General features: G+C 38.2%; 1 protein-coding gene across 2 annotated transcripts in view; it reads left to right on the top strand.

Moving 5' to 3' along the window:
- Positions 1–16,536, top strand: part of Gabra3 (gamma-aminobutyric acid type A receptor subunit alpha 3) — a 241,892-nt gene that overhangs the window by 136,320 nt on the left and 89,036 nt on the right. For both annotated transcript variants that reach the window (XM_017601916.3, NM_017069.3), the window contains exon 4: positions 9,615–9,682. In XM_017601916.3, the coding sequence (XP_017457405.1) occupies positions 9,615–9,682 (68 nt within the window). The remainder of the gene's footprint in view (positions 1–9,614; positions 9,683–16,536) is intronic.

The raw sequence follows: 16,536 nt of genomic DNA, 5'->3' as shown, positions 1-16,536 counted from the left end.
TGTTATTGCCTTTCCCGGTTTCCGGGCCAACATCCCCCTAATCCCACCCCCCTCACCTTCTAGATTGGTGTTCCCCTCCCTACCTCCCCCCATTACTGCCCTCCCCCCAACAATCACGTTCACTGGGGGTCCAGCTTTGGCAGGACCAAGGGCTTCCCCTTCCAGTGGTGCTCTTACTAAGCTATTCATTGCTACCTATGAGGTTGGAGTCCAGGGTCAGTCCAAGTATATATATAGTCTTTGGGTAGTGGCTTAGTCCCTGGAAGCTCTAGTTGCTTGGCATTGTTGTTCATATGGGGTCTCAAGCCCCTTCAAGCTCTTCCAGTCCTTTCTCTGATTCCTTCAACGGGGGTCCTGTTCTCAGTTCAGTGGTTTGCTGTTGGCATTGCCTATGTATTTGCTGTATTCTGGCTGTGTCTCTCAGGAGAGATCTACATCCGGTTCCTGTCGGCCTGCACTTCTTTGCTTCATCCATCTTGTCTAATTGGGTGGCTGTATATGTATGGGCCACATGTGGGGCAGGCTCTGAATGGGTGTTCCTTCTGTCTCTGTTTTAAACTTTGCCTCCCTATTCCCTGCCAAGGGTATTCTTGTTCCCCTTTTAAAGAAGGAGTGAAGCATTCACATTTTGATCATCCCTCTTGAGTTTCATGTGTTGTGTGCATCTAGGGCAATTCAAGCATTTGGGCTAATAGCCACTTATCAATGAGTGCATACCATGTGTGTTTTTCTGTGATTGGGTTACCTTGCCCAGGATAATATTTTCCAGTTCCATCCATTTGCCTATGAATTTCATAAAGTCATTGTTTTTGATAGCTGAGTAATATTCCATTGTGTAGATGTACCACATTTTCTGTATCCATTCCTCTGTCGAAGGGCATCTGGGTTCTTTCCAGCTTCTGGCTATTATAAATAAGGCTGCTATGAACATAGTGGAGCACGTGTCTTTTTTATATGTTGGGGCATCTTTTGGGTATATGCCCAAGAGAGATATAGCTGGATCCTCAGGTAGTTCAATGTCCAATTTTCTGAGGAACCTCCAGACTGATTTCCAGTCTGCAATCCCATCAACAATGGAGGAGTGTTCCTCTTTCTCCACATCCTCGCCAGCATTTGCTGTCACCTGAGTTTTTGATCTTAGCCATTCTCACTGGTGTGAGGTGAAATCTCAGGGTTGCTTTGATTTGCATTTCCCTTATGACTAAATATGTTGAACACTTCTTTAGGTGTTTCTCAGCCATTCGGCATTCATCAGCTGTGAATTCTTTGTTTAGATCTGAACTCCATTTTTTAATAGGGTTATTTGTTTCCCTGCGGTCTAACTTCTTGAGTTCTTTGTATATTTTGGATATAAGGCCTCTATCTGTTGTAGGATTGGTAAATATCTTTTCCCAATCTTTTGGTTGCCATTTTGTCCTAACCACAGTGTCCTTTGCCTTACAGAAGCTTTGCAGTTTTATGAGATCCCATTTGTCGATTCTTGATCTTAGAGCATAAGCCATTGGTGTTTTGTTCAGGAAATTTTTTCCAGTGCCCATGTGTTCCAGATGCTTCCCTAGTTTTTCTTCTATTAGTTTGAGTGTATCTGGTTTGATGTGGAGGTCCTTGATCCACTTGGACTTAAGCTTTGTACAGGGTGATAAGCATGGATCGATCTGCATTCTTCTACATGTTGCCCTCCAGTTGAACCAGCACCATTTGCTGAAAATGTTATCTTTTTTCCATTGGATGGTTTGGGCTCCTTTGTCAAAAATCAAGTGACCATAGGTGTGTGGGTTCATTTCTGGGTCTTCAATTCTATTCCACTGGTCTATCTGTCTGTCTCTGTACCAATACCATGCAGTTTTTATCACTATTGCTCTGTAATACTGCTTGAGTTCAGGGATAGTGATTCCCCCTGAAGTCCTTTTATTGTTGAGGATAGTTTTAGCTATCCTGGGTTTTTTGTTATTCCAGATGAATTTGCAAATTGTTCTGTCTAACTCTTTGAAGAATTGGATTGGTATTTTGATGGGGATTGCATTGAATCTGTAGATTGCTTTTGGTAAAATGGCCATTTTTACTATATTAATCCTGCCAATCCATGAGCATGGGAGATCTTTCCATCTTCTGAGGTCTTCTTCAAATTCTTTCTTCAGAGGCTTGAAGTTCTTATTGTACAGATCTTTCACTTGCTTGGTTAGAGTCACACCGAGGTATTTTATATTATTTGGGTCTATTATGAAGGGTGTCGTTTCCCTTGTTTCTCTTTTTTGTAGAGGAAGGCTAATGATTTATTTGAATTAATTTTATACCCAGCCACTTTGCTGAAGTTGTTTATCAGCTTTAGTTGTACTCTAGTGGAACTTTTGGGATCACTTAAATATACTATCATACAGTTTCTTTAAGCGTAAATGTAATGTAATTTCCGTCATGAACTCTTCAATCATGGACTAGAAAATCTTACATTTCAACTTTATCTTACTGTAGCTGAGTGACTTTAAACAAGATATTTATCATCTCTTGAACTTTAATATCTTTGCTTGGGCTACAAATGTGGGCATAATCATCATACCTTTAAGTGATTTTCTCACATGTTGTAATGTCTATACACCTACATATGTATCTATATCAAACAATTCTGTGGTATACTATTCTATTTTACTAATTGTGATGTTTAACATCCTTGCAATTGAATGGTGGAGATTTTTATTTTAAATCTTATACTAAAATTGTGTGTTCTTGAAAAGGAATGCACAGCACAGTTCAGTGTTTTACATAACCTTAAAATTACTGAAACAATAAAGATGTAGAATAGTTCCATCAACTTAAAAATATCCTCTTGCTTCTGTGCTGCTGTTCAGTCCACTCTGACCATCTTTTACAAGCTGGCAATGACTAATCTAGCTTAAATGTTGTATAAACAGAATCAGGCAGCAGTAACCTTTTCTGTATGTCTTCTTTGACTTTCTGATATCTATTTGAAATTCACCCATACTCTTACATTTACTAGCAATTAATTATATATTTATTGATTGGTACTCCACAGAACATATACTTTATTGATGGACCAATTGTTTATTATGGATAAAAAAACAGCCGATATTTATACAACATTTATTGTTTGACTTAATTTGGACTCATTTGTGATGAGTAGGATTAATAATGGGATGTTTCCTTTTATAACACATTTAAAAAATATTTTTCAATATGAGCATACAATTTTGCATCTTTACCAATAGCATATGAAAATTACTCCTCCATACCCTTGCAAGCAGTTGATACTACATAACAACTGCCCCCTGTATACACAATTGTTTCTGAAGTTTATTTTTCAGCCATTTTCTAATGACACCAAATTTTGTTTAATGTTTATATCTGCATAAGTTGGGGATTTAGCTCAGTGGTAGAGTGCTTGCCTCACATTTTGTAATTTCATATTTTTGAAACATCAGTGTGGTTATTTTATGATTTCTCTTTTAAGAACTTCTGTCTAGGTACAGATCCAAAAAGAAAAGAACTTCTGTCTATCTTTTTTTTTTGTATTTTCATTTAACTCATGGGATATAGCTATAAAGAGTACTTTAAAGTCTTGACCTTTCCAACATCAGAGTTATTTTACAGTTTAATCCTATTAATTATGTCTTTTTTCTATATTTTGGTAAATTTTTCCTTGTTATTGTTAAATAAGATATTTAAAATATTTTATCATTTATTCTGGGTCTTCTTATTGTACTATGGAGAAGTTTTCTTTATCTCATTTTTTAAAAAGATCTCTCTGGGTAATAGTCTTTGTTCCTTAAAGTTTTAAGCCTTCTTTTTTTCAAAAGACAGAGTTAGTTTTAATAAAGGATTAATATATATGAGGATGGAAATTTCCAATCCAAGCAATGCTCACTCAGAGGAAAAATAGTACAAAGAAAAGTTTGAAGATACAGAGATTCTTCAAAAGCCCAAGTGATAACTTAGGCATGAATTTTCAATAGGCCTAACAGAACATAAACAGAAGTCTATTTTGCTAAATATGGAATCTTAAGCAGGCATAGGTAAAGTATGACCCCTTTTAAAATGCAGTGTGTCTCTTTAGCAATTGAAGGGACAGCAGTCCTCAAAAATTATGTCTGACCATATGGAACATTATTTAGATAGTAAATTCTCACCCCAGATTTCCTTTGTCATATATGTATATATCTCAGTGTCTCATATAAAAGACAATAACATGGGTTACTTCAGTATGATTTATCTCATGACCACTTAGTAGACAGCATAGGACCATGGTTGAAATGTAAGTTCATTTTAAATTCTCAAAGCCTGCCATGCAGCTATGGGTCTGTTCCATACTTTTGCTGCCCATGAAGTCTCCTGAAATAAAGGCAATAAATTAAATTGTATTGTTCTTCTCAAGCCTTTGGTATGCAGACTCTAAGTTAGACCAGTAACATACAGCCCAACTGAGAGGATTGCCATGCAGAACTGGTGGGATACTTTCCTAAGCATTTTTCTTTCTATTCTGGAATGTGCATACACTTTGTCCCATATGAATCCCTTTCTTTGCTTTTTTAAAATAAGATGTATGAGGTTTCTGTCAGAATTTCAGTCATTTGTGTGGCAACCCCACCTTGCAGTTACTCCTTTAGAGAAAACTTGTCAAAGTAAGAAAGAAAAATTAGGAAACTATTCCTGTATGGGTTGTTCTTTCGAATTTCTGCTTATAATCATATTTTGCTTTGTGTGTATCTTCTAGTTAATGTAAGAACCTAACATGTTTTCAGAGATTTTATTAATAATTAGCCATAATGTATTTGCTATATTTACTTATTATTTTTGACACAGAGTGGCACTATGGAGTTTACTTAGTCTGTACTGCTCCCCAACCATATTGCCAATCCAAATGCATTTTCTTGCTTCAGTCTCAAAAGTGCTAGGATTTCAGGTAAACATTACCAAATGGCTCCTGCCAGGATTAGATATGTGTACTGCCAATGTTGGCTTTAGTTTATTCTGTATTGTCTTTGAGAAAGTCAAGATACTCATTTATTCTAGTAGAACAATAGAAGAGTTTTAAAGGTAATGTGTTAATGATTGTGGTACTTTAAATGTCTCGGGTTTTATGTTACAAATATGTATTTTGCTAACCTTCTCATTTACAGCCTTCAACAGGAAGGCAATTGGTTATTAGAGTTTTCTGAACATTTTAGATACAAGACACTAGATGGAGTAGCATAGACAAGAAAACAGAGACCCAAAGCCTGCAAAATACCACCTGTGTGATGTGCTTGCAGACAGCCTGTTCAGAAGCATGTGAATCAATAGCAGAGCTTACAGTTGAGCTCAGCATGGCTGCTATACTCTTTTCTAATCTCTGCTTTCCTTAGCTACCTTTTCGGATTTTCCAACGAGTTTATCTGAGATGAATTAACTGGGGTAGGGGCATGGATGAGTACTTACAGCATCTGTCTCTCCCCAGAAATAATCAAGGAGAAATGTCAAAAGCACTGGCTTGAGAACAGTGTACCAGTTTCCATTTTCCTATGATCTTGCCTCAGAGTCACTGAAGCCTGGTACATAAGTTCATGTGGCTAGCAGACTTGGCTGGTCATAATGGGGACTCATTTTCACATACTTTATTGTTCCTCATCACATTTCTAAGAATCTGAGTGTAAACAGGAAAGTTGGCCAGTGGTTCTCTTGGCCAATCCTCCAATTCTCATCACTTTACTAGAACGAATAACAGTGCAGGGAAAAGCCCATAATGCACTATGGAAGAGTTGTCCACTTTTAGTCATATCATTCCTTTCATCATCACTTGTTCAATGAAGATGTGAACAGAGATCATTAAACATATTTTAGAGGATCAATAATTGCTAAGCCATTGGTAAGTGAGCCGATGAAGGCAAGTGAATGGACTCAGAACCACCTAAAAAGGGAAGAGTTTAAAGAAGTTGGAACACAGTGTGGAACAAGAAAAAACACATTTCAGGCTATAATGCTCACAATGTTTGCATCTCTGCAGATCATTAAATCTCAAAAGAAATAGAAAATTCATTTTATCTTGTGTACCCAAAGGCCAGAGCCAAGGATAATATGCATGCACAAGGTTGTGGAGCAGGGAGAATGGGAAAGCCTGTAAAAACTGTTCCAGCCCTAATTCAAGGTCTTCAAGGAGAAAATGAAAGGTTTCTTAAGCATGTACTTGAAGTTAAACTAGAAAATAAAGGTTACTATGAACAACATACTTATCATAAACATCATAAACACAGTAATCATTTGCTAATTGGCTAATCTTTGTTCTTTCAGATATGTGCTAGAGGGAAATAATGCAGGATTTGGTCCAATGTGTTATTTACTAATTAGAGCATCAATGAGCATTAATGATTACATGCACATATATATGTGTTTATACAACATACGTATGTTTGAGTCACTTCAGGCCACTGAATCAGTTCCAATACTACAGCAAATTTGCAAAGGGAAAATATAATAAATTACTTTTTATTTCAGAGTTATAGTGGAAGGAAATTAAGTTCTCTGAACAAATGAAAATGAGACAAAATCATCTCTAAGCCATGTGAAAAGCCTCTCTTGTCTTTTATTAATGAACATTTCCCATTTATACCTATTGAGAAGACCACAATTTTAGTACAATTAACTGTACTTATGTTCATTCGAATGAAATTGTAAATCCACACCATTGTTCCTTCACACAGAGGAGCTGGAGTTCCAGGTGAATACTGTCCTCTGAGACTGGAACACGGACTTCAGACTTCTGTGTGATTCTGAGCAGGTAGCTGGTCCTACGAGTGGTCCATGAGGTCTAACTTCTGAAATAGTATAAGCTACACCAAAAAGATTGTATAGTGACCACTGAATCTATCTAAACTGGATTACACATAAACTTTTAGGGCCTTAGAGCCATGCTGAGATAATTGCTACCATTCCAATTTTTCTAGATGGTAAAGTAGGAACATAGGAGTTCAATAACAAAAATGCCTCCGAGAATTCTGTTAGATCCTAAATTTCAACCCAGCTAGTCACTATGTTATCCTTCTGCAGGTTTGATGTATTCTCAGGTACCTTGCTTCAAGGATGCTCTAGATTTCTTAGCCAAAAAATGAGACAAACTGTTTGAGTATTGGGACCCTGTGTAGAATACTAGAGAAAATATCTCCGTTTGTCCCTGCTTCTTTATTTGCATTTCTATGGTGTAAACAAATATCCTGGCTCCACAGCCCACTGCATGAGTCATCTCTGTTGAAAACACATAACCTCTCTCTCTCTCTCTCTCTCTCTCTCTCTCTCTCTCTCTCTCTCTCTCTCGCTTTTTTGCTTTCTTGCTTTCTCTCACTCTTTGTATTATCCCCCACTCTTGAATTCTCTATGTAGTTTTCTTTTCTCTTATCAGTTATAGAGCTCAAGCCTTTAAATCCAGGCCAGTCTCTGTCAGTGCCACAATGATTCCAGAGTCCCTTTGAATTAGAGCACCTTCCTGTCATGCCACTCCTCTACTGTATTATTGAGAACTTGATTGGCCTTGGGAGCATTAGAAGTAGGAAATGCTGATGGGGGAACTTTCTTTTTCACTTCATATTAAATATCCATGTCTATCATAAAGACAGCTTTGGAAAGTTTCCTCTCTGTCTCTCTCTCTCTCTCTCTCTCTCTCTCTCTCTCTCTCTCTCTCTCGCGTGTGTGTGTGTGTGTGTGTGTGCGCGCGCGTGTGTGTGTGTGTGCGCGTGCACGTGCACGCACGTAAGATGAGTCCTTTGTTGGAATTCTCCATAACTCAAAAATTTACAGTTATATTAGTGCAAACTTTTTTTTCATATTTTAAAAATGGCCTGCTCAATGTTGGATTAAAGTGTGATTGTATTCTAGTTTGTTAATTAATCTATTTTGGTTAATGTAGTTATGCATAAGGAAATTAGAAATCACTGTGCCATAACATATATGCAAATATATTTGCTTTACCAGCCAATGAATCTCTCATGACACACTTTCAAGAATTACATCATTGGTTCGTAGACATAGTCTCTGCTGATCCAAGTACAGAAATAGCTTAAAGCACAGACTGTGCTCAGAATGAGAGCCCAACTGTTTAAAACATAGCTCTATTCTCAGAGTCATGGTTTTGTTGATTAAGCTTGGGAGTAAATTGTGTCTTTTGGTGAATTGATTGTAGTGCTGGTTATTATTAAATGAAGTTTATAAACTCTCATGGAAATGGAATGATTTTTGGATGAGTGCAGTGGCTTTGAGCACATGGAACACACCAGTGCCCTGGGAGAGGCACATACTACAGTAAGTCTTAGGGATGACTTGGACAAGTGAAAAATCAATTCACAAGTGAGGAATGAAGAGAGAAAGAATATTTGGATCATATGCCATGGCTGTGTGTATAGAGTTAATATGATGCAGATGCAAAAGGGTTTTTTTATGCTTACCAATTGCAGAAAAGAAATACTAACATAGACTTCAAAATGTGGCCCACTTATATACACATGTCAGATCTTGTATAAGACTCATTTATATTATCTCTCTTGCACATCAACTTGTGTCACCTATGTTGGGCCAGAGTGGGACATTAGTTATGGCAATTATGAGATTTTTAGCAGGTTGAAATGGGTTTGACTGAACTACAGTAGGCTAGAGTGGTTTATGCTGTATTTGAGACAAACTGCTATGAAATATCTAGTTGGGTTTCAATAACATGAGCAGAATTGTTCTAAGTAGAAGAAAAACTCAGTAAAGGCAGGTAGGTCTCTAAGTTTGAGGCCAGCTCAGTCTTCAGAAGAAGTTCCAGAATAGCCAGGGATGCACAGAGAAACTTTGTCTCAAAAGAAACCCAAAGAAAATAAATGAAATAAATAATAAAATTTAAAAAGAAAACAGGGATGGTGTCCACCAGAAGGCAGAAAAAGAACCAGATATCACAAAAAGAAAATTGATGTATAGTATATAATGTTACATCAGCGAGTTCCAAACCTCTGTTACTTGACTCAACAGACTTTCTCTTTAGTTAACAAAGTCCATTGTGGACAGACTTTTATGGCTGCACAGTTGTTCTCCTTGGGCTCATCATCCTAGACTGTTCAGGCTGGTGGTAGCAACACACTAGTGAGAATTTGTTTTCATGCTCATTACAGAGTAGAGGGTCTAGTATCAGACATTAACTGTTCTAGTAACTCACTATATCTTCCTATAACTGTAACCATTTACTTTTCTCCTCCCTGCTTTGGTTTTGAGGGAAGTGGGGGATACTACCATCCTGTGTTCCAGATGTGGAAGAGCGTTAGATTTTAGATTATTTTAATTGACCACAAGTAAGGGTAAGTCATTGTTAGAGCCCAACAGGTGGAGATATCAGGGGCCTTTTTAACAGCTTCCTATGTTTGTGAATTCTATCATCTTCAGTGTTATGTAAAAAGATAGAAATTATATTTGGACCTAACATGTACACTGCAAAGGAATAACATATATGAGACAGTTATTTGGGGGGGGGAGGGGTATTGTGGCAGTGTTAAATGCCCCTCCTCAGAAAGAGCATGCTGGTTGCAGTCCAGAGCATATCTGCATTGCACCTTCTGACCTAAGGAGACACTGGTTCATGATACATTTTTCTACTTTATTTCACTCAGATGCAGTGACTGAAGTGAAGACAGATATCTATGTGACCAGTTTTGGCCCTGTGTCAGACACTGATATGGTAAGTATAGTTCCTGAAAAGGAAAAGAGAAAGATGATTCAGTGGGTGAAAGAAAACAAATTGTCATTTTCCATAGTTTTTTTCCTAAGGCGATATCTTGTCCCATGGACTTCTCACTAGCATATTTTTTTTGACAATTTTACTTTTTCCATGCGTACTTCATCTATATCCATAAACTATACTTAGCCACACAGATATACCTGTTTCTTTCTTCCATATCTTTAAAAATTGGCTTAGTTCTCTATCAGCAATTATCTGTTTCATCACATTTTTTGGCATCATACATATTTGTCTAAACAGGTCATTTGAAGAAAGTGATGTGATAGTTACTATTGTCGGTCAAGTAACCAGTAGAGCCGTCCAAGAAGTTTGTTCCATCACTGAGGACATAAATGAACCAAGTATACCAGAGTTGGGATCTAAATCATTTTCAAATGTTTGTCCTTTTATAGATGTGGGTAGAGGGAGAGCTACAATCAGCCCCAAACAGTAGGCACTGTATAAATATCCACTGTGTGTCTACTTTTAATGTGGCATGCCCAGCCTTTTTTGTGGGTACTGAGGATCTGAACTCACGTCCTCTGGTGCAAGCACTTTAGTAAACTATCTCTCAGCCCTAAGAAAATTTAACGTTAAAATTAAATTTTAATGCATTTTCTCTTAAAATGCACACACACACACACACACACACACACACACACACACACACTAACACGCACACACATACCACATTTACTCGTTGCCACTCATTTATCACCATCCACAAATGCATTCACGTAAATGTACATGCATAGCCCAATCACACATAGACTCTTCACAGCTGGTGTACAATCTAAAACGCCTGCAAACAGCTATCTGAACTCAGAGATGCCAATGACACATACACACAGTCTCTTCGCCTGGCTTGTTTCTTTCTTTTTTCCAAGTCTGGTTATTTCATTTGTTTATATCCTTCAAAAGGATTAAGTTAAAGCAGTAGAATGTATGGATCTTTCCTGGTCAGGAGGAAATGCTTGGGACAAATGAAGTCAATGTTCTTTTTTTGTTTATTTTTCAGAGCTGGGGACCGAACCCAGGGCCCTGCGCTTGCTAGGCAAGCACTCTACCACTGAGCTAAATCCCCAACCCTATCAATGTTCTTTTAGCAGCACTTTCAGCCCTTCTTAAGGCTATATAGTCCATCTGAGTGAAAAGCACACTGCTGTTGCTTTTAAAAGATCTACTCTCTGTGTTCTTGTGCAACAGTTGATCCCCATCTGACTGTGGTGATAAGTTGCAGCAAGAACCTTAGCAGGACAACAACAGAGTACATGAAAAAGTAAATGAAATTTAATTCAGAGTACAAAAAATGAGTTGGAAACTGGGTGTAATTGGGATTTTATAGACATCATGATTGAACAGGTCATGATAACTCTGTAATAAATGGGATGAAATAATACATGGCTTCTCAGTAGTAATATCAACACTGTGAGACACCAAAAGATTTTGCCCCAATTTGAGTGAATTGAGGCCATGTGCCTTTCTGTAACCATCTACGATTAGGAGTGATTAGGCCATTTTCATGATCAGATTTATGGGAAGGTGGCACAAAGGTGGCCATGACAGACAGAATGGCTTAGTGAAAAGGCACTTTCAGAATGGGCCTGTCTAACCCTTTACAGTGAAAACCAGATCTTGACAGATGGAAAAATTCCTCACGGTATCCCAAGATCTCTTTGTAAAGTTAGGTATCGTTGTTACTGTTGCATAATCTGTTTTCTTTCTTAATTTTTTGTTTTATACATTTTAATTAAAATATAGTTACATCACTGTTCGATTCTCTTTCTTCCATTTCTGCCTTTCCTAATCCCTTCCTCCAACTCCTTCCATGTGACCTTCCCCACTCTCATATTGATAGCCTCTTCTTCCCCAATTATTATCGTTAAGATCTTTTGAATTGCAGTGTCCATTGTGGAGGTGGAGGAACTGTTAAATAGGAAAGTTTAGATGTTAGTTTCAGGTGTTGCTCACCCTTTCCTGAAGGATGCTTTGATGTTTGAAACTCACAAAGTAAGGTACCAAGTACCAACTAGAAATCTTCGACTGAGAAATTTCCTGGCAAATAAAAAGTGCATCTAAGTAATGATGCAAGTAAGTAATATAGTCAGAGAACTGACCACCTAGCTTACTGGGACAAAACCCGGAATGCTGAGGAAAGGGGATCCATATAAGATATTATAGTCATAATTCTTTTTTTTTTTCTTTTTTTATTTTTTTTTATTTTTATTTTTATTAACTTGAGTATTTCTTATATACATTTCAAGTGTTATTCCCTTTCCCGGTTTCCGGGCAAAATCCCCCTCCTCCCTCCCCTTCCTTATGGGTGTTCCCCTCCCAACCCTCCCCCCATTGCCGCCCTCCCCCCATAGTCTAGTTCACTGGGGGTTCAGTCTTAGCAGGACCCAGGGCTTCCCCTTCCACTGGTGCTCATACTAGGATATTCATTGCTACCTATGGGGTCAGAGTCCAGGGTCAGTCCATATATAGTCTTTAGGTAGTGGCTTAGTCCCTGGAAGCTCTGGTTGCTTGACATTGTTGTACTTTTGGGGTCTCGAGCCCCTTCAAGCTCTTCCAGTTCTTTCTCTGATTCCTTCAACGGGGGACCTATTCTCAGCTCATTGGTTTGCTGCTGGCATTCGCCTCTGTATTTGCTGTATTCTGGCTGTGTCTCTCAGGAGCGATCTACATCCGGCTCCTGTCGGTCTGCACTTCTTTGCTTCATCCATCTTGTCCAATTGGGTGGCTGTATATGTATGGGCCACCTGTGGGGCAGGCTCTGAATGGGTGTTCCTTCAGTCTCTGTTTTAATCTTTGCCTCTCCCTTCCCAGCCAAGGGTATTCTTTTTCCTCATTTAAAGAAGGAGTGAAGCATTCACATTTTGATCATCCGTCTTGAGTTTCGTTTGTTCTAGGCGTCTAGGGTAATTCAAGCATTTGGGCTAATAGCCACTTATCAATGAGTGCATACCATGTATGTCTTTCTGTGATTGGGTTAGCTCACTCAGGATGATATTTTCCAGTTCCAACCATTTGCCTACGAATTTCATAGACTCGTTGTTTTTGATAGCTGAGTAATATTCCATTGTGTAGATGTACCACATTTTCTGTATCCATTCCTCTGTTGAAGGGCATCTCGGTTCTTTCCATTTTCTGGCTATTATAAATAAGGCTGCGATGAACATAGTGGAGCACGTGTCTCTTTTATATGTTGAGGCATCTTTTGGGTATATGCCCAAGAGAGGTATAGCTGGATCCTCAGGCAGTTCAATGTCCAATTTTCTGAGGAACCTCCAGACTGATTTCCAGAATGGTTTTACCAGTCTGCAATCCCACCAACAATGGAGGAGTGTTCCTCTTTCTCCACATCCTCGCCAGCATCTGCTGTCACCTGAGTTTTTGATCTTAGCCATTCTCACTGGTGTGAGGTGAAATCTCAGGGTTGTTTTGATTTGCATTTCCCTTATGACTAAAGATGTTGAACATTTCTTTAGGTGTTTCTCAGCCATTCGGCATTCCTCAGCTGTGAATTCTTTGTTTAGCTCTGAACCCCATTTTTAATAGGGTTATTTGTTTCCCTGCGGTCTAACTTCTTGAGTTCTTTGTATATTTTGGATATAAGGCCTCTATCTGTTGTAGGATTGGTAAAGATCTTTTCCCAATCTGTTGGTTGCCGTTTTGTCCTAACCACCGTGTCCTTTGCCTTACAGAAGCTTTGCAGTTTTATGAGATCCCATTTGTCGATTCTTGATCTTAGAGCATAAGCCATTGGTGTTTTGTTCAGGAAATTTTTTCCAGTGCCCATGTGTTCCAGATGCTTCCCTAGTTTTTCTTCTATTAGTTTGAGTGTGTCTGGTTTGATGTGGAGGTCCTTGATCCACTTGGACTTAAGCTTTGTACAGGGTGATAAGCATGGATCGATCTGCATTCTTCTACATGTTGCCCTCCAGTTGAACCAGCACCATTTGCTGAAAATGCTATCTTTTTTCCATTGGATGGTTTTGGCTCCTTTGTCAAATTCAAGTGACCATAGGTGTGTGGGTTCATTTCTGGGTCTTCAATTCTATTCCATTGGTCTATCTGTCTGTCTCTGTACCAATACCATGCAGTTTTTATCACTATTGCTCTGTAATACTGCTTGAGTTCAGGGATAGTGATTCCCCCTGAAGTCCTTTTATTGTTGAGGATAGCTTTAGCTATCCTGGGTTTTTTGTTATTCCAGATGAATTTGCAAATTGTTCTGTCTAACTCTTTGAAGAATTGGATTGGTATTTTGATGGGGATTGCATTGAATCTGTAGATTGCTTTTGGTAAAATGGCCATTTTTACTATATTAATCCTGCCAATCCATGAGCATGGGAGATCTTTCCATCTTCTGAGGTCTTCTTCAATTTCTTTCCTCAGTGTCTTGAAGTTCTTATTGTACAGATCTTTTACTTGCTTGGTTAAAGTCACACCGAGGTACTTTATATTATTTGGGTCTATTATGAAGGGTGTCGTTTCCCTAATTTCTTTCTCGGCTTGTTTCTCTTTTGTATAGAGGAAGGCAACTGATTTATTTGAGTTAATTTTATACCCAGCCACTTTGCTGAAGTTGTTTATCAGCTTTAGTAGTTCTCTGGTGGAACTTTTGGGATCACTTAAATATACTATCATGTCATCTGCAAATAGTGATATTTTGACTTCTTCTTTTCCGATCTGTATCCCCTTGATCTTCTTTTGTTGTCTGATTGCTCTGGCTAGAACTTCAAGAACTATATTGAATAAGTAGGGAGAGAGTGGGCAGCCTTGTCTAGTCCCTGATTTTAGTGGGATTGCTTCGAGTTTCTCTCCATTTAGTTTAATGTTAGCAACTGGTTTGCTGTATATGGCTTTTACTATGTTTAGGTATGGGCCTTGAATTCCTATTCTTTCCAGGACTTTTATCATGAAGGGGTGTTGAATTTTGTCAAATGCTTTCTCAGCATCTAATGAAATGATCATGTGGTTCTGTTCTTTCAGTTTGTTTATATGATGGATCACGTTGATGGTTTTCCGTATATTAAACCATCCCTGCATGCCTGGGATGAAGCCTACTTGATCATGGTGGATGATTGTTTTGATGTGCTCTTGAATTCGGTTTGCCAGAATTTTATTGAGTATTTTTGCGTCGATATACATAAGGGAAATTGGTCTGAAGTTCTCTTTCTTTGTTGTGTCTTTGTGTGGTTTAGGTATAAGAGTAATTGTGGCTTCGTAGAATGAATTCGGTAGTGCTCCATTTGTTTCAATTTTGTGGAATAGTTTGGATAATATTGGTGTGAGGTCTTCTATGAAGGTTTGATAGAATTCTGCACTAAACCCGTCTGGACCTGGGCTCTTTTTGGTTGGAAGACCTTTAATGACTGCTTCTATTTCCTTAGGAGTTATGGGGTTGTTTAACTGGTTTATCTGTTCCTGATTTAACTTCGATACCTGGTATCTGTCTAGGAAATTGTCCATTTCCTGAAGATTTTCAAATTTTGTTGAATATAGGTTTTTATAGTAAGATCTGATGATTTTTTGAATTTCCTCTGAATCTGTAGTTATGTCTCCCTTTTCATTTCTAATTTTGTTAATTTGGAAGCACTCTCTGTGTCCTCTCGTTAGTCTGGCTAAGGGTTTATCTATCTTGTTGATTTTCTCAAAGAACCAACTTTTCGTTCTGTTGATTCTTTCTATGGTCCTTTTTGTTTCTACTTGGTTGATTTCAGCTCTGAGTTTGATTATTTCCTGCCTTCTACTCCTCCTGGGTGTATTTGCTTCTTTTTGTTCTAGAGCTTTTAGGTGTGCTGTCAAGCTGCTGACATATGCTCTTTCCTGTTTCTTTCTGCAGGCACTCAGCGCTATGAGTTTTCCTCTTAGCACAGCTTTCATTGTGTCCCATAAGTTTGGGTATGTTGTATCTTCATTTTCATTAAATTCTAAAAAGTTTTTAATTTCTTTCTTTATTTCTTCCTTGACCAGGTTATCATTGAGTAGAGCATTGTTCAATTTCCACGTATATGTGGGCATTCTTCCCTTATTGTTATTGAAGACCAGTTTTAGGCCGTGGTGGTCCGATAGCATGCATGGGATTATCTCTATCTTTCTGTACCTGTTGAGGCCCGTTTTTTGACCAATTATATGGTCAATTTTGGAGAAAGTACCATGAGGAGCTGAGAAGAAGGTATATCCTTTTGCTTTAGGATAGAATGTTCTATAAATATCCGTTAAGTCCATTTGGCTCATGACTTCTCTTAGTCTGTCGACATCACTGTTTAATTTCTGTTTCCATGATCTGTCCATTGATGAGAGTGGGGTGTTGAAGTCTCCCACTATTATTGTGTGAGGTGCAATGTGTGTTTTGAGCTTTAGTAAGGTTTCTTTTACGTATGTAGGTGCCCTTGTATTTGGGGCATAGATATTTAGGATTGAGAGTTCATCTTGGTGGATTTTTCCTTTGATGAATATGAAGTGTCCTTCCTTATCTTTTTTGATGACTTTTAGTTGGAAATTGATTTTATTTGATATTAGAATGGCTACTCCAGCTTGCTTCTTCTGACCATTTGCTTGGAAAGTTGTTTTCCAGCCTTTCACTCTGAGGTAGTGTCTGTCTTTGTCTCTGAGGTGTGTTTCCTGTAGGCAGCAGAATGCAGGGTCCTCATTGCGTATCCAGTTTGTTAATCTATGTCTTTTTATTGGGGAGTTGAGGCCATTGATATTGAGAGATATTAAGGAATAGTGATTATTGCTTCCCTTTATATTCATATTTGGATGTGAGGTTATGTTTGTGTGCTTTCATTCTCTTTGTTTTGTTG

Source organism: Rattus norvegicus, chromosome X (genome assembly GCF_036323735.1).
Source record: "Rattus norvegicus strain BN/NHsdMcwi chromosome X, GRCr8, whole genome shotgun sequence".
NCBI lineage: Eukaryota > Metazoa > Chordata > Mammalia > Rodentia > Muridae > Rattus > Rattus norvegicus.
Note: the sequence above shows the minus strand (reverse complement) of the source record. Positions and strands in the feature narration are given on the sequence as shown.